Genomic DNA, 23,672 nt, shown 5'->3' with positions numbered 1-23,672 from the left:
CACGTTTGACATTGTAATGAGGCTGCTGCAGGACAAGAGTCCATGGATCACATGCAAAAATAACAACACGTGACACAAGCTGGAGCCTGCTGCTGAGACACAGTAGCTCAAGCTGTGCTGTCCTGTGTGCAATAATGTCGACCATGCTGGGCCAGGATGAGTGAGTTCTCCGTTGGGGAAGACCTACCAGGAACAGCTACAGCAGCAACACCAGCAGAAGCAACATGCATTTGAGCCCCGTGGGTTGGCCTGTTCCGGCTGGCCCTGCTGGGCTGGTGCAGTTCCCCCCGCTGCCGACTCCTGCTGCACCGACATCTGCCTCTTTCGCATCTCCATCCGCTCTGATCCCATGGGCTATAGACAGAGGAGAGGGGAGAGGCGCTGAGTTTAGTGTTTAGATGTCAGAAATATCTGAGATTTTACCTTGTGGTAAGAAAATCTCTTGATCCACAACGCATGAAACAAATCAGTGCCAGCACAGCACATATAGTAAGGACAGCACTGGGTGTACTGAGACAAAAGACCAGTGTAAAATCCTGACTGAATCTATTTTTTCCCAGCACTTTGATCGTAATGGTAACGATTAATTAGATTTATTTAATTTACCACTCTCCAAATGACACCTATGTATCTGTTATGTGCTCTCTGCCCGATGCCTGTGCTGGCATGCCTCATGACACACTGTAAAGGAATGCTGTTTGCTCTGTTCAAGGCAAAATTATGGAGGAATAATTTGCTGAATTTGTTTTTCCTGCTGCCAAATATGCACCCACCAAGCACATTTCAGTCCCTCTAATCTCAAACAGGCTGTGTGTTCCCTTATACACTCTGCCTGCATGTGTAAAAAGGATGGATAGTTGACCATTGGCTCAATGTCTATAATCCAAAATTTGAGAAAGCCTGAGTTTCAAAGCAGTGCATTAAAGGATTTGCAATGCTCACTGGGCCCAAGTGGAGCAATACATTAAATACACATGAAAATAAGGTAATTCTTTGTCTTTTTGCTCATCAAGTGTCACTTTGTCATGGACCTTTGGCCTACATTCATTTTGTCCAAGGGAAATCACTGTTATAAATGTGACATCTCTAGCTTATTCAACAGAATCCCCATTGAGGTTGTAGGTCTATACAGACAGGCTATGCTCACAGAATGACTTCTTGTCGGATTTTTGACAAATGTGTCATCGCCAGGTCAGAGACTGCCAAATCCTGTCAGATCATTTATGTAACAAAGCTGTCGCTTCCAACACACGGCATCATCCGGTTACTACCTGACACAAGAAACGATGCTTTTAAAAAAATGTCAGGAGATTTGGTACATGGGAGGAGGGGGGCCGAAGGCGCAGCTTGCAAATCTATAACCGCAGCATCGCTCTATCACAGCCTTTCAGTGAATACAATACCATTTGGTCATTTCTAAAATGGATCCGCGCGCGGTTTCACTCAGATTCGGGGCTGGCTTCAGCTGCAGATTTCGTGCGTCTTGCCAAATGGCATATTTTACGCGTTAGGTGTCGGGTACTTCAAAGCTGACAATTGCTGTACGCTATGGCTTGACTCAACAGCTATAGACGATGAAATGGGGGTGGGGTGGTCGTATCCACTGGAAAGGATAAATCATGATAACACCACATAAACCACCATTCTTGTTCACTCTCACTGTAGCAGAAACGAACTGGGATTTAATGGCCCCTGGAAGATTAAACAGCAGAAACCATTACATTAGCAACTCGCACATAACATCAAGGGAAAGTACCACCATGAAGAACCGTAGAGCTTCATCGCACTGGACAACCACCGAAAAGACACTGCCTAGATCTGTTATAAGCCCACTGTACAGCAAGATAGTGACATGCCATTTAAAACGCCGGGAAACGGCCTCAAACGCTCCTCTCACGACATTTCCGTGCAAAGATACATCGGTTTGCTAACCAGTACTTACAATTTCACCATGTATGCACAGCGAGAAGAGGTAATTCTTGATTACATCCGATGGCACATAAGGCTTTTCCCCCGACCGGCTGCTTCAAGTCACTACGCATGCGTCTTCTCTCCAACTCGTAGTAGCCCAGGGAAGAGCGTAAACCCCGACAGAATGGCACAGGTTTACAGTGCAGCTCCTCTACCATGCCTTGTATGTGAGAGACTCTAGAAACGGGATGTTCAAGCAAGGAAGGCTGCGTGATGTCAGTTTATGATAAAGAACAGGGAGAGGAACTGCACATTCAGCCTAAAAGCGAACGCACCAGTCAGAAAAAACATCCATAAACGTTCACTTGAGCTCTCTTCGCAGTACAGCTATTTATAAAACTCAAAACAAAATAAAAAAGGAATATCCTAAAAAAGCACTGTCCTTGTCGGCACATGCGCCAGGGAGCCTTTGTCTGAAGTCGCTGTCTTTGGTGCTGAAACAGCCAGAGGCTGATGGAGTGCTGCACTTCTAAACTAAACCTTGCTGAAGGAAAGCGTGACTTTGACAGCCAATATTATACCATTTGTGAAGTTTAGTCTTACATTTCTGCTGTCATTTAAGGGCTTTCATATTCTTGGCTGATCCATCCACCAAGAGCACCAAACATGTTGTCCACACACAGTCTGTTTTTTCCTGTTCTGCTTTGTTTTTTTTTAAATCCTGAATCTGTTATATCCGTATGTAAGTTTAGTTGTTTTAACATTAATTTAAAATTCTGCTCAGAGACGGGCAGCTGCAATTTAGTTCAACTCAATTCAATTCAATAGTACATGGGACATTTACACTGCCAAAGCAAGTGTAATATAGCCTATGTGTGTATATTGAATTGAGTTGAATAAACAAATCATATGCTGCCATTTTCCCCAGGCAGGTTATATACAGTAAGTCCTGTCATGTTGCATGTGAGCATTTAGTTTTTCGGTTCGGCTTGTGCGTGCCTTGTGATCTACAGTACAGACCTGCAACCAATAATGATGTGGATGACAACACTGCCATCTGAAGGTAGCTCGAACTATAGCACTAACATGATGCTCTGCCTGCACATAACTGCACCTGATTTTGAATTTGTGAAAGGCTATGTTTGCTAGATGTGATCTCTTTAATATGATACCTATTCTTTTAGAAGCTTGTACTGTGCCAGTGTATTTGCGGTTTGATGCACAATAAAGCTATTGATAGTGGGATGTACATTTTCACACATATCTTTCAACGTGGTCTATTACATGCCTTTATTAATACTTTGCTTTTAGGTGCACATCATGTCTTGCTTGGTAAAAACACTAGATGGCACTCTGCCTGTTCTTTAAGTTTATTATCTACTTCATTTACACCAGCACACTTGTGCTGGTGCCTGTCTGCTTCACATTGTTTGTCAAGCTGTTGATACCATGAATATTAAAGTCACTAGTCCCTCATTGTAATAAGAAGTGCTGCAAAATGCAAGCACCTGTAATAAAAACCTGAGTAAACTACTTGGCTATTAGGCACTCATCTGTTCTGTTATCTTGACAAAAAAGGGAAAATAATTAGATTTATTTGCTGTCCAGATTAGTTACTTTCTGACCGTGCCAAACTGGGGCGTGCCCTGAGCATCCCCACATCTTTATTCCCCTCCAGAGATATGAACATGTGACTTTCTCCAGAACACTTCATTTAACAGCTTCCCCTGTGTTCATGTTACGCAACACAGACCCACAAATAGCCATGTGAGATTGATACATACACACACACACACAAAAGCAATGAATGATACTTTATGCTGTCGGGATTCGATGAACACGCACACCTTTAGCTCTGAGAGCACAATGCCAAGTGGAGGGGGAAGTGAGAAGACGCAAGGTCACACGGAGGAGTAGGTCGTCAGAGCTGGATGACAGGATGAAGTCTTTTCAATATGTGATTAAGGGGATTCAAAGCATTGTGAAGCTCTGAGGAAGATATAATTAACTGTAGATTCAATTACTGAATCTCATATATCACAGGAGAGGAAGTACCTCAAAAGATCATGCATGGCATCTGTGAGCATTCTGAAGGTGAAAATGAATTGTCCAATCACAGCAACAACAATGGTGACAGAACATAAGAAAACACTATTTATTTTCTCTCCACTGGATGTTTATTTCCTGCTGACTTTGTCAAATGTTCTTGTAATGAATTTCTCACTGATTCCCCCAGGTATAATAATCAAGTTGCTTTTTGTTCTGTAAATGTCAGGCTCAATTTAATAAAATGCAATTAGTGTCTTAATCTTTATAACACACAGACACACCAGTTACACAGACATCTGTTCTTTTGTTTTGTTTTGCTTTAACATCACAACTATACGCAATAGGTCACCATGCAAACTGTCTGTCATACTTACAACTCAGTTAGGGGTAAGCACAATTCTGCTGGGCTCAGTTAAAAATGTTTTTCAGACCCTTGCAGGGGAAACATTTTTGTAGCTTTGTACATTCAGTGTCTTGCTGTGATTTTTATCTGAACCTTTTTCCTTGAATGTCATCATTAGAAATGTTGCAGGATGTTGCTGCTGTTGTTGTTTTTGCAATGTTATTTGATGTAACATGTATTTCTTTATGGTCCCACAAGAGGAAATTCCGTTTGCAGCCAGGGAATGAAAAGATACAAATGACAACAATGACAAATAATGAATTTACAAAAGGTGCAAGGAGTCCACCTCTGCTCTCTGGCCCTGATTTAAGACTCGAAGGTATTACAATATGTGCTGTGCCAAAAAAAGCTAGTGCAATAAAAAATACTAGAATAAGATTTTTAATAATTAAAATGTGACATAGGCCTATGTCACATTTGTAAGGTAAACTATACTTACAAATGGTGTACATGATTGAATGCAAATACCACCACCGCCACCAAACCTTAGGTTTCTTTCCTCTACTGACAAGGACTCTTTACTCTATAATAAAAAATCATCTATAAACGGAGTCATAAAGGCATGAAATTACAACTGGAACATAATTAAGCAATGACTTGTGAATGGGTGCCATATATTGCACAGTTGACTATAATTACTCTCCATCCATCTATCCAGCCATTAGCTATACCTGCTTATCTTTGAAGGGATGCGTGTATATTTATGGTATAACACAATTCAGGGAAATATGTTATACAGTATCTAACAAAAGTGAGTACACCCCTCACATTTTTGTAAATATTTGATTATATCTTTTATTGTGACAACACTGTAGAAATGACACTTTGCTACAATGTAAATTGGTGAGTGTACAGCTTGTATAACAGTCTAAATTTGCTGTCCCTTCAAAATAACACATCACTTAGCCATTAATGTCTAAACCGCTGGCAACAAAAGTGAGTACACCCCTAAGTGAAAATGTCCAAATTGGGCCCAAAGTGTCAATATTTTGTGTGGCCACCATTATTTTCCAGCACTGCTGTAACCCTCTTGGGCATGGATTTCACCAGAGCTTCACAAGTTACCACTGGAGTCCTTTTCCACTCCTCCATGACAACATCACAAAGCTGGTGGAGGGGATCATGCTCTGCTTCAGTATGTTACAGTACAATCTGGGATTCATGGTTCCCTCAATGAACTGGGCCGGCAGCACTCATGCAGCCCCAGAGCATGAAACTCCCACCACCATGCTTGACTGCAGGCCAGACATACTTGTCTTTGTACTCCTAACCTGGTTGCCGCCACACATGCTTAACACCATCTGAACCAAATAAGTTTAACTTGGTCTCATCAGACCACAGCACATGGTTCCAGTAATCCATGTCCTTAGTCTGCTTGTCTTCAGCAAACTGTTTGCGGGCTTTCTTGTGCATCATCTTTAGAAGAGGCTTCCTTCTGGGACGACAGCCATGCAGACCAATTTGATGCAGTGTGCGGCGTATGGTCTTAGCACTGACGGGCTGATCCCCCACCCCTTCAAACTCTGCAGTAATACTGGCAGCAATCATATGTCCCATATATAGTATGTATCATATATATGTATTTCCCAAAGAAAACCTCTTGATATAACGCTGAGCACGGGCACTCAACTTCTTTGGTCGACCATGGCGAGGCCTGTTCAGAGTGGAACCTGTCCTGTTGAACCACTGTATGGTCTTGGCCACCGTGCTGCAGCTCAGTTTCAGGGTCTTGGCAATCTTCTTATAGCCTAGGCCATCTTTATGTAGAGCAACAATTTTTTTTCAGATCCTCAGAGAGTTCTTTGCCATGAGGTGCCACGTTGAACTTCCAGTGACCAGTATGAGGGAGTGTGAGAACGATAACACCAAATTTAACTCACCTGTTCCCAATTCACACCTGAGACCTTGCAACACTAACAAGTCACATGACACCGGGGAGGGAAAATGGCTAATTGGGCCCAATTTGGACATTTTCACTTAGGGGTGGACTCACGTTTGTTGCCAGCGGTTTAGACATTAATAGTTATTCAAACTGTACACTCACTACTTTACATTGTAGCAAAGTGTCATTTCTTCAGTGTTGTCACATGAAAAGATATAATCAAGTACTTTATAAAAGATTGAGGGATGTACTCACCTTTGTGAGATACTGTATATATATGTCTAAATAGGTAAATGTGTGCATGTATGAACTGACTGCATGGTCAATCACATTATCTCTTATAATTAAAACTGGGTGTACGGTAATCAATGAAATCTGGAATATAGTTTCCATTTCCTTTCTAGAGTAAGCTCTGACAGCAAGCCATCATTCACAATACCAGATATTGCAATGTCCCTGGTTTAAGTCTGGCTTGGGACATTGGTTGCACATCACACTTTCTCTGTCCCTCCTCCTGCCAACTCTCCATTTTGTACTATATAACAAGGGCTACAATACTTAAATTAAATGAAATAAAATGGGCAGTTAAAGATGGGTGCATATGGATGACAAACCCTCCGTTGCTAACACTACCATACAGCTTTTGGGCCTTTAAACCCCTAAATGTGGGGCATTCCAATAAATCTTTTTCACAGCAGATGTTTTGAGATGTCATAGCAGCAAATGCACAGTTGTAATCAATAACATTAACGACGGCCAGGGGGCCAGTCCCAGAGTGCTATTACTGTGCATGCTGGCTCACCAGGACACTTAACGGAACTGGCCATCATTAGTGTTATTACTTACCAGTGTTATATGAAGTTAGGGCTGGACAATAAAATAATAACAATAATTATCACAATATAATTTTTTTCAATAACAATATAACAAATGTTCAATAAATATTCAATAAATATTTGATTTTATTCACTTGAATTATACACAAATTGTGACTTAATTTTTTATTAAGATGGTTATTTTGTTGAAGAAAAAGGACTGAAAAAAAGCTTTTACTTAATTTTACTTATGCATATGTGTTGAAAAAGATTTTATCATAATTGTTTTGAATGTTCTACCTCAGATCTGTGAAGTGATCCACTGTTTGGCATCAAGTGTTGTCCATAAAGACGAGTTTAAACCACAATCAACCAACAGTTTTGGCCATATCGTCCAGCCCTATATGAAGTATTCAGATCCTTTACTTAAGTAAAAGTTCTAATACCCCCAATGTAAAAATAATCTGTTACAAGTAAAAGTACTGCATTACAAATGTGACTTATGAAGTATGTAAGTATAATCAGGAAAATGTACTTAAAGTATTAAAAGTAAAAGTACACGAATAATGAAAAATGTTCCATGTGACTGTTATACTATTATATATTATAATTAGATAATTATCACTCTTACATTAATGTAAAAGCAGGACTTTACTGGTTGAGGTTTTCATATGTTTTGTGTGTACAAATCGTACTTTGTAAAGTAACTAATACCTGAAGCTGTCAGCTGTTAAATAAAGTAAAAAGTACAATATTCCCCTCTGAGATCTAGTGGAGTAGAAGAGTTAAAGTGTCATGAAAAGAAAATACTCAAATAAAGTACAAATATCCTTTAATTTGTAGTTAAGTACAGTACTTGAGTAAATGCACTTAGTTACTGTCCACCACTGTTAATTACACCTGTGACTTTCCTAAGTCAAAATATCTGCTCTGCAAAATGTCTATATGAGTTTGAATCTTAACATGATTAAAGAAATTAGCCGCTACTAGCATAACACACAGAACTGTCAGCAGTCGACTTGCATTGTCGGGAAATGTAGCATGTTTGGAAGAAGAATGCATGAAATTCAAAAGACTGTCTCCGGTTCTGCTGCATCCATTTTGACCTCTTATTTGTTTAACTAGTACTCTTTCACTGTCATGGGTCTCAGTCTTTTCATCCAGTTACGGTTCTGTTCTATACACTTTTTTATTTCTATTTAGTTGTTCAACAAGCACCAGTTCTACTCTCAAACACCAGGCCAAGCAACACATTTGTGCAATGCATATGCTAATGACTTGAACTGATTCCTCTGTCCTCCCACTCAGTTCTGGGAGCAGCTCCCGTGTCCTCATGGCTCTCTTACAATCCCCTCCTCTCTGTGAATAGTAACACAGCTCTCCTTACTACGGAAATCTTTATTTATCCGTTTACTCAGAATTATTCTGCTGCCAAACTCCAAACTAAATCACATTTTCAGACTATTCTTAAAAATGTACGTAATGCATTCACAACTCCCTAACTCTACGTATTTCTCATTAAATATTGCAGTTGGATGTTCATACAGGCTGCCGTGTATTTTGGCTGCCTGCGTGATTGACTGTGTAATTTTGTTTAGATTTCTAATGACTGGCACCACACTATTTAAGAACACATCATCTTCTTTTAATCTTCTTAGGCCTTGTTCAGACAGGAAGTACTTCCCTAAATAGAGTTTTGGCAAGAAGCAAAAAGAGTAGCTGAAACTCTGACAAGGACAATCTAATTATAACAACTACAACAACAACAACAACAAACAACAACAACAGTGTGAATGGTGTTTCATTTGCTGCAGGTGATTAATGTTAAGAAACAGATATCATTTTAAAGGTGTGTGGATATATATATATATTGCTTCTCTGAACCTCACAAGTTAAAACTCTTTCACTTTCAACTACAGACTTATGCCAATTTGTTATTTGTGGCTGCCTTTTAGTGCAACAACAAACAAGCAACACACTGATTAGCGTGAGCAAAATAAAGTAAATTGCTATGTAGCCTACAGTTGTAGTTTTACTTCTCTGGTCTGTGACTTTGCTCTATGAAAATTAGCTCCAAAGTAATAGTGGTATAACTTAATCAGTGGTAAGTTTTTTATAATGAGGCTATAATCAAAAATAGCAGTGCGTACTGGAAATAAAACTATAACATGCCCATACCTCAAGGCACACCATCTCCTGCTCCTCTTGAACTGGGTCATTGTAGTTCACAGGGTATCCCACACCATGCTGGCAGGCCCGGGCCAGTCCCCGTATCCGCTGCCACATCAGGACCCTGGTCCGCCTGATCCCCCGCAGAGCAGACGTGGGCCTGATCTCCCACTCATTCACCGCTCTAGCACATGGCATGCTCCGACCATTAGGCCTCACTCGCCACGTGAGGCTCAAGTCTCATTGAAATCATAAGAAATCCACACTTCTTGCTCCTTTATTCTATGTTTTCCCGGCGTCTCTACTGAGGAACATTGTGACAGAGATGGAGGAGGAGGGCGGAAAAAGCATCAGCGGCCCTAACGAAGAGAAGAGTGTTTACAAAGGAGAGGGCAGAAGGGGATTAGGACAATGTTCCCACTGGATGCAATCCTGATTCCTCAGTGCTTTACTGCCTATCACCAGCTTAGGCCAGATTAAACCGGGAGGTCTTAGAGTCTGAGCGAGATGGACGGAGAGGAAGACTAGTGACAGACGTGGATTCATTTGTGTTGTGTATGCTCCTTGATGAATTCCGCTGTAATAGAATGGATTAAAAAACATTTGTAAATGGACTCTGTAGAGGAAACATATTCTCCAATGTACATGCAGCGCCATCAATATACTCTAAAGACAACTGTGATGCCAGTCTGTTCTACTGAGGACCTTCTAACGTGTTGGTCGTGTGGCTCATTACAGACTCAAGGATAAACGCAGATCAAAGCTCTTTAGTGTGAGGAATCAACTGACTTCAGCTCTCTAACCTCACAAAGTTAAAGTAAACCGCCAACTGATAACACAGCTGTAATTTATTGGCTGGGAGTCCCACATGGATGCATTAGAAAATACAAGCTTTGTTCAGGGGTACAGAACATCAAACAGTTGCATCAATTTCATGTTTCACTGCAGCGGCTGTTACTTTTCTCCTATTTGGGAAAATTTAGTTTTTGGCATGGCCAATAAATAATTAAAAAGACAACACGGTAGTTTCTGAATCATTCACTTCAACACAGTTAGAACTTCCACATGGTAATTTAACCTAATACGCATATAATAATTGTTTTTTGTTTTAATTAAAGGAACATATTGATGGAAAAGTAGGTCCTAATTACACCCAAATAGTACGTTTCTATGGACTAGAACTAGAACTGGATATTAACTAAAGACAATGGCAGCGTGACAGTAGTCTCCCTGCCTGAGCAGCTCAGGCAAATCAAATCAGTAGCAACTTTTAAATAACTTATTTAAACTCATGTTAAGCTGGATGATATTATTGCTGTAAAAGTGGCTGTAGCCTTTATTGTCCTGCAGAAATTAAATGTATTTTTAAGCCTAGAAAATGAAATGAAATGAAATGAGCTTAATGTACTCAAACAATAGCATAACATTGTGTCTAGAAGAAAAAAAAATAGAAGAAAAACCCTAAGTTTCCTAAATCACAAGTCCCTCTGTGGGTAAGAAGCAGGGTATTACTGTGGCAAATAATTTCTCTTTGAATACTCTTCTTTAATTAACACCAACATGGCAATACAGTGTACACCAAAACTAATTCAGGGGACCTTTAGTCATTACTTAAATGTATATATTGTTGTGAAATAAAAAATCAAGTTCTGAGATACTGTTAGACTTTTTTACTTTTAATTGTTATTTTATTGAGTAGCTGTTGATTCAATATACTATCATGACTTGTCAGAGTTTAACATTTTCAGTTATAAAATAATTAAATTTTAAATAATTGAATTTTAATTTTTGTTAAGGTAAAATACAATTTGTTGACGTTTAAATGGCCCACAGTTTCCCTCTCTTGCATGTGCGGGCATGTTCAAGGTAGACGAGTGGCCACAGGGCCACAACTGAAACTCACTGAAGCTAATGTGTTGAATGGTAAGTAATTTTATGCTTAATTACACATATTTGCATTCGCTCAGGATTCTGTTGGTGATAGCCTACTGTAACCAAATACCGAAATCTGGAAGTCCTTACTCTGAAATGTGAGCAGTGTTGATAGTACAGTCTGTGTGCCTAGGTAAAGTTAACTAGTAGCTGTAGCCTGTATTGAGTAGGCTTAGGCAGGGAAAATGTTTTGGCAAGCTAACTTAATATGGGATTACCCATTAGCCACCGCTCCGGTTAGCATATAGGCTAGCTACGTTTATAAACTACAAGTAGTTAGACATGATTAGACTATGATTCAGATGAGAAGAAATACTAAAACACAACTTAACTCGTGCAGATCAACTTAATTATTAAGTTTATATTTCTTAGAAACGTGTTTTATTGTGGCCAAAAAAAGCTTCTTGACCTAACTTAAAACATTATAATAATACTACAATAATAATATAATAATACTTGCATTCATGTTGACAATTATTAAGTTCATGTTACTTAGAAATGTGTTTTATTGTGGCCTAAAAGGTAATTCACTATACTCAAAACATTGCTTTGAATTAATGTAATTCTGCCAGCAGTCTTAACTTAAAAATTCTAAACGTTAACTTATATTTTTTTGTTGACCCAATGTTTTATTTTTTAGAGTGCAACTGCACTCTCTGGGTTCACAGTAGAGTCTCCCCACTGTTGCACATCAGAGTCTGTTACACACAAGTGGCCATGCTTAGGGTAACATAATATAAAGTAAAATAAATAGCTACAGTTGACAAATTCATTTGTATTTAATCTAATGTATTTTTTAAGAAAAATGCATTTTCTTGTGGGTTAAGATGCCCCCCTAAATCACTTTAATAGGTGCAAATTAAAGATAAAATAAACTACAAGTAGCTGGTTAAAAGCAAGGGGATTATAGACCTATGTTTTAGAAATAAACTTGCCTTGTCTTATGTTATTCGCATCCCTATAATTTATTTCTCAGACTTTTAAAAAGTGAGGTTGGAACTTCATTAGCAGAAAGTCTGAGGTAAAATATGCGCTTGCCAGCATATGTGAGTTTATAAACCTCAGATTTTTACCTAGTGAAGTTGCTGGTTGGCTAAAAGATCACAGGTAAAGCGCTAAAACCTAAGAAAAAGCTACCTAGTGTCTAAATAACATAACTTACAAACGATCAACCATAAAGGGGCTCGGCGACCGGGAGGTATCTTACCCCAAACATACTAATCTCTAACAAATCTAATAAAAATCTCTCTCTCTAAACAATTGCATAACTTATCTTATGGCTCCCCTTAATGTAAATATACATACATATTTAAATTTAACACAATTAAAAAAAAATACAGCTTATTATAACTGACAATAAATGAGATCAACTTAGGTAAGAATGTTTTTGATCAAATAACTTCAATAACTGTGATGAGCAGAGGGCATTTTTAGTTTTTATCACATTTTGTGTTTTTAGTTACAATTACCGTGGGGGGGCGACTTACCCCATGCTACCCTATCTTTTGCCTGTACTAAAGCACTGTAGCAATGGTGCTTAAATGAAGGTGTCCATCAGTATTCAGTTAGATCTTATTTCTAATCTTCAAACTAAAAACGTATCTGCGCTGTCTAACTTGTGCTGAGGTCAGACTGAGGCTCATGTGACAATCTGTCACATGATCGACGCCGCGTTGTAGTCTATCAGCTGTTTGCTCTGGACAGGAATTGAGTGAGTTTTTACTCTGTTATTCAGGATAACATTGATTCAGTTTTCCCGGATTGAAAAGTTTGTCTAATTCTGTGATTCCAAATGTTATCACCTGTTTGGCTGTCGGTGACAGAACGGTTGCGAAGCTATGTTAGCACAGCTAGCTTAGGTTAGCATCCCCAGCTGATTTTGCTAGTTGTTGCTAGCCAATAGTGTAAGCGACCTGTGCCACCTTTAACGTTGTAATTTGATAATTATATATATTGAGCTACAGCCTTAATACAGTTTAATGTCATGGGTTATGCACTGCGTTGCTTTACCTCGGGTCCGGGAAAGACTCATCATGACATGTCGTGACATTGGCTTAAGCTAGTTAGCTAGTATGACCTGCTGCTTCTGGTTTGTTAGCGAGCCACATAATAAAACTTGAATTCAGTGATTCTGCCACACGTCGAAACATTCATGGCAGTAATGGTAAATTATTTGTAGCTCAAACAATCTTATATATGATAACTAATATAGCTTTCTTCCTGGTAACAACTCTGAAACAGCTAGCTTCGTTATGTCTTTAATTGATCAGCATCAGGCGTTGAATTGTTTGCTATAACGTTAGCTGGTTAATGTGCCCCGTCTACAATTTGCAGCTTGTAGTAAACACACCAAACCAGACCTGTAACATTGCCTCTGATGTTGAGTCACTGTGCTGATGTTAATTCTGGTGTTTCCATCCAGGTGGTGTGCGAGTTTTATCCATATATATATACACTGTACTGTAGAAGATATATTAAAAGATGGATATCCGCGGGGATGTGGACGCTGCAGTCCCCACTAATATCATTGCTGCAAAGGCAGCCGAGGTGCGGGCCAATCTGGTCAACTGGCAGTCCTACCTGCAGTAAGTACACATTACACAAGTACACCATGTTCATATACACTCGCAGGACACTTTGTGATCGAGGACGGTAGTGGTTGTGTTGTACTGGACTGCATTATATTGAAAGGTGTTTCTAAGTTTGTCTGCCTTATTAATATAAATTCCTCTTATACTTAAAGAAGTCTGCTTCTTATGATATTGAGAGGTTTTAGCGCGTTACCTGTGATCTTTTAGAACAATATACACTCTTTAAACATTCTGCATATTTTGTTGCGATATTGTTTTATTTCTTCAAGTTAAGCTCATCTTATTTCAGTCTTTCTGAGTAATAATATTGCAGCCCGAGTGCAGTGCGTCAATCTAAAAGCAGCTCTTCTCTAGTTCCTGTGCTGTGATTCACTGTCTGAGTGATACTTCCTCTTTAAACCTGTATGTTTAAAACAGCAGATCATTCAAAGAATCGGAAGAAAGAGTTCATTCCCTGTTTCAATTAGCAAGGATATACTATAAGCACTTTTTTTCTTTACCTCCATGGACCATTCATGGTGTGCTTTTCCTTAACTAGAATATGTGGTATTTCCATGTTAATTGCCATTATTGTGCAAGCTGCCCTTGCAATTAGAGGCAGCATGCTAGTGACAAGGCAAAGTCCAATCCTCCAGTGAGATGATCAGCGGCATTTATATTGTTTGCCAAGGAAATGTTTTGAATGCCTCATGATTAATCAATGGAATCCATCACTCTTTATGAGCCAACACACTGTTAGCCTTGCTGCTGATACAAAAATGTATACAATTATTTAATTCAGCTACATGGTAAACAAACTGTAGTAGCATTGTGCTGAAATATGGCTATGTCTTTTAGGAGTCAGATGATCTCTGCAGAGGACTGTGAATTCATCAAGAAATTTGAGGTGGCCAACTCTGAGGAGAAACATGTCATTCTGACCAATGAAGGACATCAGGTATCAGGTTGTTTTTGTTGTCAGTGCATTTTTGTGGATGTTCTGATCAAACTTGTGCTGTAGCAGTTCTCCATTTCTATACATATTTTTTCAGGTTTCACTAAGCAGAAAGACAGCTGCTTGCATGAAGTAGTCTCAGGGCCCTTTATGATAAATACTGGCAGTTGTCAATAGGTACATAGGTGCTGTGACTTTGTGGTGTGTCTTTCTGAGTTTGTTTATATCTGTTTTGTTATTGCTCAGTGCGCAAAGACCTTTCTGAACCTGATGGCCCACATCTCCAAGGAGCAGACAGTCCAGTACATCCTGACTCTGATTGATGACACTCTGCAGGTATACAGACAGACCCCATTGACTGTGGACAAAAAGGACATGCATATAAATAGACAATTTGAGAAGACAGACCATGGTCACTGATGATCATTTTATCCCCCACCTTTGCAAGAGTTTCAATTCAGGTGTTGTGTGCATTGAAGGTCTTGGACAATGTCATGATTTTATAAAAGGCAAATAAGTAAATAGGACATAATTGTCAATTGAAGATTGCTCCTTGTGTTTGGGCCTTAGGCACATCTGAGGGTTGGTTTGATCATTTAAACAAAGAAATTGCATTTTATACATGTAAATAAAAAGTGGTGGATTTGCTAACCTCCCAGATAATAAAAAAGTGTTGATTGCAATGACAAAACGCAGAAAGTCAGTAGGCTACATTCATGTAGCAGTTTAAAAAAGTGAGTAGGTAGGTAGGTTTATTGTCACAGTCAAGTCTAACCATTGTCAAGTTATAGAGTTGAATAGTGTTTTGTAACTCCCTTCTGCCACATAGCAGACGATAAACAATACAGAATCAATTATAAAAAATGGTGAATTGAAATAAACTATAATCAATGGAGCAGTGCTGAGGGTGAATTAGAGAGTCTGATTGGGACAGCGTGGGGGAATAAGCTGCTCTGCAGTCTGGTGTGGCAGCAGAAACTTCTAGGTGAGTATGCAGATAAAAGTAGTCTGTTATATAGAATTGGAGTATAGTTTGTTCTTTTTCCTTTATCTGGTAAACTTGGTTGGTTAAAATGGTTACTGTGCATCATTTTAATGTTTTTCACTTAAATGCTCCCTCCACCTTTCAGAAGCTGCACTGACTTCAGGGGTTAATTCAGGGTGTAGGCCTGGGATGTAAAGCACTATCTAGTAGTAAAAAAACTGAAATCCCAGCAGCCAGTGAGGTAACAGGGGGGTGACTGACATAAATGGCCACACTTTTAAACTGCTGAGTGATGAGTTATCATTATTGTCTAAAGCCAGGAGATGAATATGTTGCTTGCAAAGATGGATTGTGTTCCATGCTGTCAATCAGTCACTCCAGCTGTGCAGCAAATAAATCTGAAATCTGGTTTACGATCAAAAGCTCATCTAAGACCTTAATTCATCTGTTACTCAGGAGAACCATCAGCGTGTGAACATCTTCTTTGACTACGCCAAAAAGACGAAGAACACAGCCTGGTCCTACTTCCTTCCTATGCTGAATCGTCAGGACCTTTTTACTGTCCACATGGTGAGTTAAGAGATAAAGATATATAGATACCTTAAAGTGCTTTTATGGTATGTATGAAAAAATTCAAATGCACAGGTCACAATTTAAGCTGTTGATGCAACATTGTACTAGTTGGGGCATGTCAGACGTGCAATCCCACAACACAGGCAGCTTTTTACTATTGGTACATGTTCACATGTACGTTGTCCGTCTGTAGATTAAACAAAGTCAATATATGTGCAGAGTGGGCTGTGGACTAGTTGAGGAAATAACTCTTGTCCATGCTTATAAGTTAACCACAGTGTGGTATTTTTGGTAGCTGATGAGATAATTAAGCACAATCTTATTTTCACAGATAAGATGGTGTGTTCCATTAAATCTTTCACAGCCATGAATTTTTCAAAGATATGACTCCGCTTCTGTTTATAGCAGGCCATCAATAATTCCTTACAAAGCCACCTCTCCTCCTCCTTTTTCACGAAAACAGGCAATTAATGTAATAATTTCTGCCTACTACCCTTTTCAAATAAAGGATAACCACCCAACAACAAACTGAGTACTATAATAGGGCGCCCACAGCTTAATTAAAAATACCAACCAGATGGCATCCAGCAGGTGGACACACTGTGACCCCCAAGTCTGGGACACAGCACTTTAACTCTGTCCAACTGCCAGGTTGACTCTTGCTTTTAAATTAGAGCCTCGATATTTCTAGACATCCTCTCCTGGCAAGGAGGAAATTGGAACAACAGAATTTGTTCCTGTGTCATCACAAGGCACAGGAGGCACTTTACAAGCGGAATTGTTAATGCGATAGCTGAGTTGATATAGTTTGGCCTCAGTCTATTGTTTTGCACTTAAATGGGGTTGTAGATCATGTTTTGTGCTGTGGTTCCAGAATGAGGTATTTTAAATTATAAAACAGGTAGCTCAAATCAAGCAATCTGATTGGTTCTTAGTAGTGCTATAATGAGCGTATACAACGGCTGTGACGTCAAATTCCTTTGCACAGATCTGTATCACTCTGCGACAAATTAATATAGTTCTAATAATTTTAGCCTTTGGTGTATGTTGCTTAGCAACCATCACGCACTATGTGGCCTGACTGTTTTTTGTATTCATAAAGAAATGTCTATTGATGAAATAAAACAAAGTCAAATTGTAGTCTGTCTGTTAGCCTACTTTCTTTTTGTCGTACTTGGTAGCCGTTTTATAAAAGCAATAGCTCACTTCAGGCCATGATATACGCTTATTATATCACAGTTAAGGTGGTCACCAGCAACAACGCCCCTTAACTGTGATATAATAAGCGTATACCATGGCCTGTCATGAGCTATTGCTTAATTGAAGAACTTGTTATCTCTGTGTGGCCAGCCATTACCCTTTTTTCTTATTTCATTATTTCTCCCTCTCTCTGGAATTTAAGCTGAAGATGCTGTGTTTTAGCTCCTCCTTAACTTTGTAATCTTTATAAAATAAAGCAGCAGATTGAACAAATTTCACTACTGTTGCTGAAAATATAATTAATCTTCTGTAGTACTGTACATTTGTGCCATTTATCAAAAAGGAATTGCTCTTTATTATTGCTTGCTGTAAATTTCTCCTGTTCATCCACAAAAATATGAATTTAAAATGTCCTTCTTATTTTATTAGGCGGCAAGGATCATCGCTAAGCTGGCTGCATGGGGCCGTGATCTGATGGAGGGCAGTGATCTGAACTACTACTTCAACTGGATCAAAAGTCAACTGAGCTCACAGGTCAGTAAATCAGAATATTGTAGCTAAAATATCTTTTGATATTTAAAAGTCTCTATCTAAATTTATTTAATCTAAAAACGCTCAGTACAGATTGCTTATTAGACAAAAAAGCCATTAACTTCATGTGAAACAGAGATGTCAGGGTTTACATGTGACCTGTTAAATATGTTGCCTGATAGTGGCAGTTGAAGAAAGGTGAAAATCATTTAATTTATTCTTGTCAAGGTCATTAGCTTTCAAGATAGATATTGCACGTTCATAATTAAGAAGTCTGGAGTTCATGATGGTTGTGATGTAGGAAGGCAGCATGATCACATTTTGTGTCTTTGTATATACAGAATACTATATAATTAGTTTTGTAAATGAATAATTCACTTTTAGTTTCTTTTAAATTTAAAATGTTGTGATGTGGATTTATAATTTCTTGGATGCTTGTAGAGACATTAGCTTCTTCTTTCTCATATGAAGTGTAATTTATTCCCCTCTTTTTCCAGAGTTTAATTATCTAAGCAGCTAAGTAATTTCTACCTTCTATCTCTGTTCGTTTTGCCTTAATTCTATAGTTTGGGCTGACACAACCTTATCTGAATGAATGTAATGTATTTATTCATATTGAGTTTGAGCAGGCTTGTCAGACCTTGAAATGGTCTGATGAAAGCTGCACTGTAGGTGCTGGCTTTGCCTTGTCAGATGTATGCACTGAAGAGTGGGCTGAATATTGATTCCCACGTTTCTTTTTTACTTCTGCATTGCACACCAGTATTTCTAAAATATCCGGAGGTGCTGTTCAAAGGAGTTGATCCAAAAAACATTGTTTGTGTCAGTCTCTCTCTGTTCTTCGAAAAATATGTCCTTAAACTGTAACTGCTTCCTGAAATTCCGTTTGATATTCATTACTCTCCTCCACAGCCAATCAACGAGTCAGTGAGCATCCACTATCACTGAATTGTATTTGTGGTCAAGATCACAGCACATGCTGTGTTGTCCAGTGCCACTGTAAATTAGCTCGAATCGATCGATTGTGAACAATTGTGCACCTGTGTCTCTTGTTTATCTCTTATTAGAACCTACATGGTACAGAAACAGGCTCAGGAGCAGGAACTATTTCCCCCAGTGAAGTGAGTATCAGTGAAGTGCGTCTCCGGTCTCCCTGGTGCTTCCAAAAAAAAACAGAAAACAAAAAAACTCCAGATGAAAAGGACAGGGTTTGTGCAAGCTGCCATCTATCAGCTGTCTTTGGACTTTCACATGTTTTCTTTCCCCTCTTTTATCTCTTACAAACATGTCGCTGCACCGTAGTTTTCATTAATAATTGCTGATTGTTATAGGCCTGAGTCTGTTAGAGCAAGTTTAGAGGAATTTTCCATTTTGACAGCATGGCATTTGCTGCCACTGGTTGGTTTTAACTGTATAGCTGGAAATTGCATGCAGTAAGCCACTAATGCTGAAAGTGCATGACAAACAACCCGACAAACAAGGGAAAATGGGAGTGACATTTGCACAGCAGCGGCATCCAACCATTTTATATCCCATACTTTATCAAGTATGGCGTGATTAAGTGTGCTCAGAATTGTATTGACGCAAGCGCTATCTAATAACTGAACATCATCTTTTCCTCTGCATTTTCACCCAGGTAACCTCCTCTCCTCTACTCCTCCGTCGTCACTGCTGCCTGTTCCTTTTGCTGGACTTCTTTGCTTTTATTCAACCTCTTCTAATTAACAGATTAATATGCTCTATTTTCTCCTCCCAGCTTCCTCCACTCTAATCTCTATTTACATTATTCTGCTCAGGTGTGATGGGACACATTTCCCTGCTATTGTTGTGTATTGTACTATTGGGTCTGTGGTCTAGCATGTGTCCATGTATAATATCAAAATAGACTGCATGTGCAATGCCTCAGGTTTGATCGGTGACAGTAATGCAAGTTTTGGACTGGCCTTCCATGTGCTGTATCTGCTTGTCAACTAGTCCATGTTTCAGAACTGCACTAATTGTACTTGACCTCATAACATTTTGGTGGTTTTCCTGATACCACGGCTAAGGCTCACTCTTCTCTTTGGGTAAATGTTTGCCTCTTTCCTTTGCAGAGCTCTCAGTATGTCCAATGTGTGGCTGGATGCCTTCAGCTGATGCTGAGAGTCAATGAGTACCGTTTTGCCTGGGTGGAGGCTGATGGAGTCAACTGGTGAGCAATGACTCCATATAAACATAGTTTCTACAGATTTTACATCAGAGTTGTCATGGTTTATGATGTCCTTGTCATGGTTCTGGTCTAAAGTAGAATATTCATGGTATTTTTATGTATGCAGGGCCCTTTTCCCAAGCAGCACATGATCTACATTAAAAACCCATATTTATACTACCTGTGTTTGCTCCTGTTCCTTGTGTGCAAATATGATGTGAAACCAGTGAAGGCCTATGGAGGTGGAGACCTAATATCTCGACACTCTAAACTAAACGACACTAAAAATTGTCAAAGCTTTTATAGAAACAGATTTTTTTTTTTAATTTGACACTTTTATAAACTGATCACGCTCATCACAGAAAACTCTACTGCGATTGGTGCATTGCGACTTGTAACAATAACATTAATAAAACAGAAAAAGGGAAGCGTGTTGCTCTCTGCTGTGTTTACAGTAGGTTTTAGTCTTTATTGGCGCAATGAGTTAAATGTAAGTTATCACACTTACATTTAATTGACAGCATTTAGAGTGTATTGTATATAAAGGCGACAGTCACTCTCAAACCAGGGATTTTGAGGTTGAAAGGAGTAAAGGTTTAATGTCCACGTGGGGCTATTTGTTTAAAAGACAGCTGTCAAATTTTAATGGAGAACACAAAAATACAGCAATGATCAAAAACTAACAAGTATAAAAAGTACACAGTTTTGTCATCATCAATCATAACCAAAACCTTCCAGAGGGAGCAGCGAGAAGAAGAAGCCAGAAACTAGAGGACCACCCAATCTGATCCAAAGCTAGTAACAAGCCAAATTACGTTTTCTTTAAGGCCAATTACTGCTGGAATAAAAGACCTCTTGTACCTGTTAGTGCCATCTCTATAGAGGTGAAATCTCCTCCTTGATGTGAGCAAATTAAGCTCATTTTGTAAAGGGTGCAGGGAGTCGAGGAAGATGACCTGAGCTCTCAGCAGCTCTTATGTGACACAGATTGACGGAAACTGTGTAAAATATTTAATGGCAACAATTTCAGTTAAGTTTTTTATAAAATTTTCTCTCACATTCTTGATGAAATGGACCTTGTACTGAAAGGGTCTTCACTTTACCCCAACTGAAAATAGGCCTAAAAAAGATAGTGCTGAAGATCCACAAAATACCCATGTTGATGTAAAGTGTACAATTGTTTTGTTTTGCAAATCAGATGGCTGAAGAAAAACTGAGCTGTTAATCGACAGTTTCATATCATATACTCCCTGGTGACATGGATGCATTATATATTCTGCAACAACATTTCTGAACGGAGTAGGTGGTTCGAACAGCGTGAGACAGTGAGTGGAAAAAGAACGGTGAAAAAAACGAATAGAAGAATTCTTAATGATTCCCAACCATCTTTTACTCAGCCCCGTACTTTTTTTCTTAATACAGTATTGTAAAACTAAACTTACTGCGTCATTTGGATGAGATAATTATTGCACGTCTATCAGCTCCACATCTCTGCACTTACCAGCTATTTCTGCAAATGTACGACCCGCTGTAGTCATTAGTACTCTGTATTTTTATCAACTCTTCCCTTATCTAAAGGCTGTCTGAACATTTCATTCTCAGCCATCATCAGAGATAATGAATGAGCAGCATGTAGGCACACAGCTGTGAAAGCTACTCTGTTTAAACCGGTGGCACATATAGATGCAAGCACTTGTTTTTCCAGTTTAGTTTTTATGTATTTATTTATATATATATATATATATATATTTTTTTTTTCCTTCTGTTAAAGCATCACAGCGGTGCTGAGCAACAAGTGTGGCTTTCAGCTCCAGTACCAGATGATCTTCTGTGTTTGGCTCCTGGCCTTCAGTCCTCAGCTCTGTGAGCAGTTGAGACGCTACAACGTAGTGCCAGCGTTGTCCGACATCCTCCAGGAGTCTGTCAAGGAGAAGGTCACACGCATCATCCTGGCTGCCTTCAGGGTATGTGGAGAATTTCTCACTCGTTCCGCGCATCACCAAAAAGTCACTTTTCACTGAAACTGTTTTGACCACGCTGGCTGAATTGCTGTCCCATATTATGGTCCTTTGTTTAAAACAGTGGTTCTTATTATTTTATTTCTTACTCTACATTTGGAAAGTTTACCACATACAAAAACAAGGCAATATTTACATCAGCTACATTTTATATTGTGTTTCCCAAAATATTAAATGCAAGAAATAAGCAATGAACACAGTTGAAATCACCACATTATCAGTGTTGAATATGCAGTCAGGTAGAAGCTAAGATGATAGTAACACAGCACACTTTCCGGCATGCACATTTTCCAGGTACACATTGGTCAGAAAAAGTCAGAGTCAGAGCAACTGATGGAAACATCTGTCACTCTAAATAAGGGTACTGTGAAGGGTTGCCATGATAATGAAGTTAGAAAACCACTAAATTTGCTTGCAAAGGTTTGCAGGTTATAATTTCATGTCATCACTTTTATACTGATATAGAACAGTCCGTGTGTATTTTTTAAAACCTTGCACAGCACTTTGAGTATTTGTATTTAATTAGGCAGTCTACTATATAACAACAAGAGCAAATTGGAAAAAAAATACTCTTGAACAGCAGATGAGGCAGTCTATAGAACAACCAAACCTGTAAAAGATACATAAATATGATCATATCATTATGCTGCCTTTCAGCTGCAGTAATTGCTCCAAACGTCTCTTGAATATTTAATTTAGTCCTAAGAGCTGTGTTCTGGACTTGCTCTGTTGTTTTGTGTTTATGCCAGGTAATGAATTCCCCATACTATACCCTGACAAAATTAAATCAAGGGCAGCAGCCCCATTTCTCAACCCATGCTGTGGTGCTTTCCTTACTAGAGGAACTTAGTGAGTCAAACGGGGCACCACCACTGGTCTGGAACATCTGGGAAATACAAAGAAAATCCATATGATGACTTCCAGGTCTTCAAAGGCTGATGATTGTGTTTGGAAGAGTATAGAAATGATTTCTTAGTCCCAAATGATTACGCATTTTATGCAGATAATCCTCTGTTAGATAACATACGGTCTACTGATATATTTTTTTAACAGTAATAGTCCTCTAGCTGACAGCCTGCATTAACCTGGTCAGTCTCAGCTCACATCATATTGAATACCAAACAAAATATTTATGTTGAGTCAACTAATTATATTTGCCTAGAGAAAATATAGATGAAATAATAAATTTTACATTTATTCATTTAGCTGACGCTTTTATCCAAAGCAATTCCTATACATGTCAGAAGTCGCACGCCTCTGGAGCAACTAGGGGTTAAGTGTCATGCTCAGGGACACAGTGGTGGATGGGTCACAGTTGGTGCAAGCTTCAGTGATATTCTGACTTCGTCCAACGCTCAACACCAGACAGCCTCAGCGACCTTTCTCAGAGCACAGTGGTGTGGTAAAATGGCATTGATTACATGACTGAAACATGAGCTCCTACACCCATGGAGGAAAGATAGCTGATTTTCAAACCTAACTTTAAGGAAC

At 39.0% G+C, this 23,672-nt stretch overlaps 2 protein-coding genes across 4 annotated transcripts in view; one reads left to right on the top strand and one right to left on the bottom strand.

The window, feature by feature from the left end:
• The window catches only part of rgs20 (regulator of G protein signaling 20), an 18,340-nt gene extending 4,684 nt beyond the window's left edge, over positions 1-13,656 (bottom strand). The window contains exons 1-3 of one of the 2 annotated variants that reach the window (XM_038717692.1): positions 13,522-13,656; positions 9,239-9,806; positions 188-354 (exon numbers count right to left, since the gene is read on the bottom strand). In XM_038717692.1, coding sequence (XP_038573620.1) covers positions 188-354; positions 9,239-9,427 — 356 coding nt within the window. In that variant the 5' untranslated portion in view covers positions 9,428-9,806; positions 13,522-13,656. Of the gene's footprint in view, positions 1-187; positions 355-1,942; positions 2,191-9,238; positions 9,807-13,521 lie in introns of those variants that run through there. The other variant, XM_038717693.1, reaches the window with a different exon arrangement.
• atp6v1h (ATPase H+ transporting V1 subunit H) overlaps positions 13,609-23,672 on the top strand; it is a 27,376-nt gene continuing 17,312 nt past the window's right edge. Inside the window, exons 1-8 of one of the 2 annotated variants that reach the window (XM_038717690.1) lie at positions 13,609-13,746; positions 14,590-14,689; positions 14,933-15,022; positions 16,128-16,241; positions 17,874-17,978; positions 19,043-19,096; positions 20,069-20,166; positions 21,935-22,127. In XM_038717690.1, coding sequence (XP_038573618.1) covers positions 13,643-13,746; positions 14,590-14,689; positions 14,933-15,022; positions 16,128-16,241; positions 17,874-17,978; positions 19,043-19,096; positions 20,069-20,166; positions 21,935-22,127 — 858 coding nt within the window. In that variant the 5' untranslated portion in view covers positions 13,609-13,642. The remainder of the gene's footprint in view (positions 13,747-14,589; positions 14,690-14,932; positions 15,023-16,127; positions 16,242-17,873; positions 17,979-19,042; positions 19,097-20,068; positions 20,167-21,934; positions 22,128-23,672) is intronic. The other variant, XM_038717691.1, reaches the window with a different exon arrangement.

The sequence above is a fragment of the Micropterus salmoides genome, unplaced genomic scaffold (genome assembly GCF_014851395.1).
Source record: "Micropterus salmoides isolate LMB-PRFRI ecotype aquatic unplaced genomic scaffold, ASM1485139v1 Ms_hic_scaffold_14, whole genome shotgun sequence".
Lineage (NCBI taxonomy): Eukaryota > Metazoa > Chordata > Actinopteri > Centrarchiformes > Centrarchidae > Micropterus > Micropterus salmoides.
This window is presented reverse-complemented; position numbering and strand designations above follow the sequence as displayed.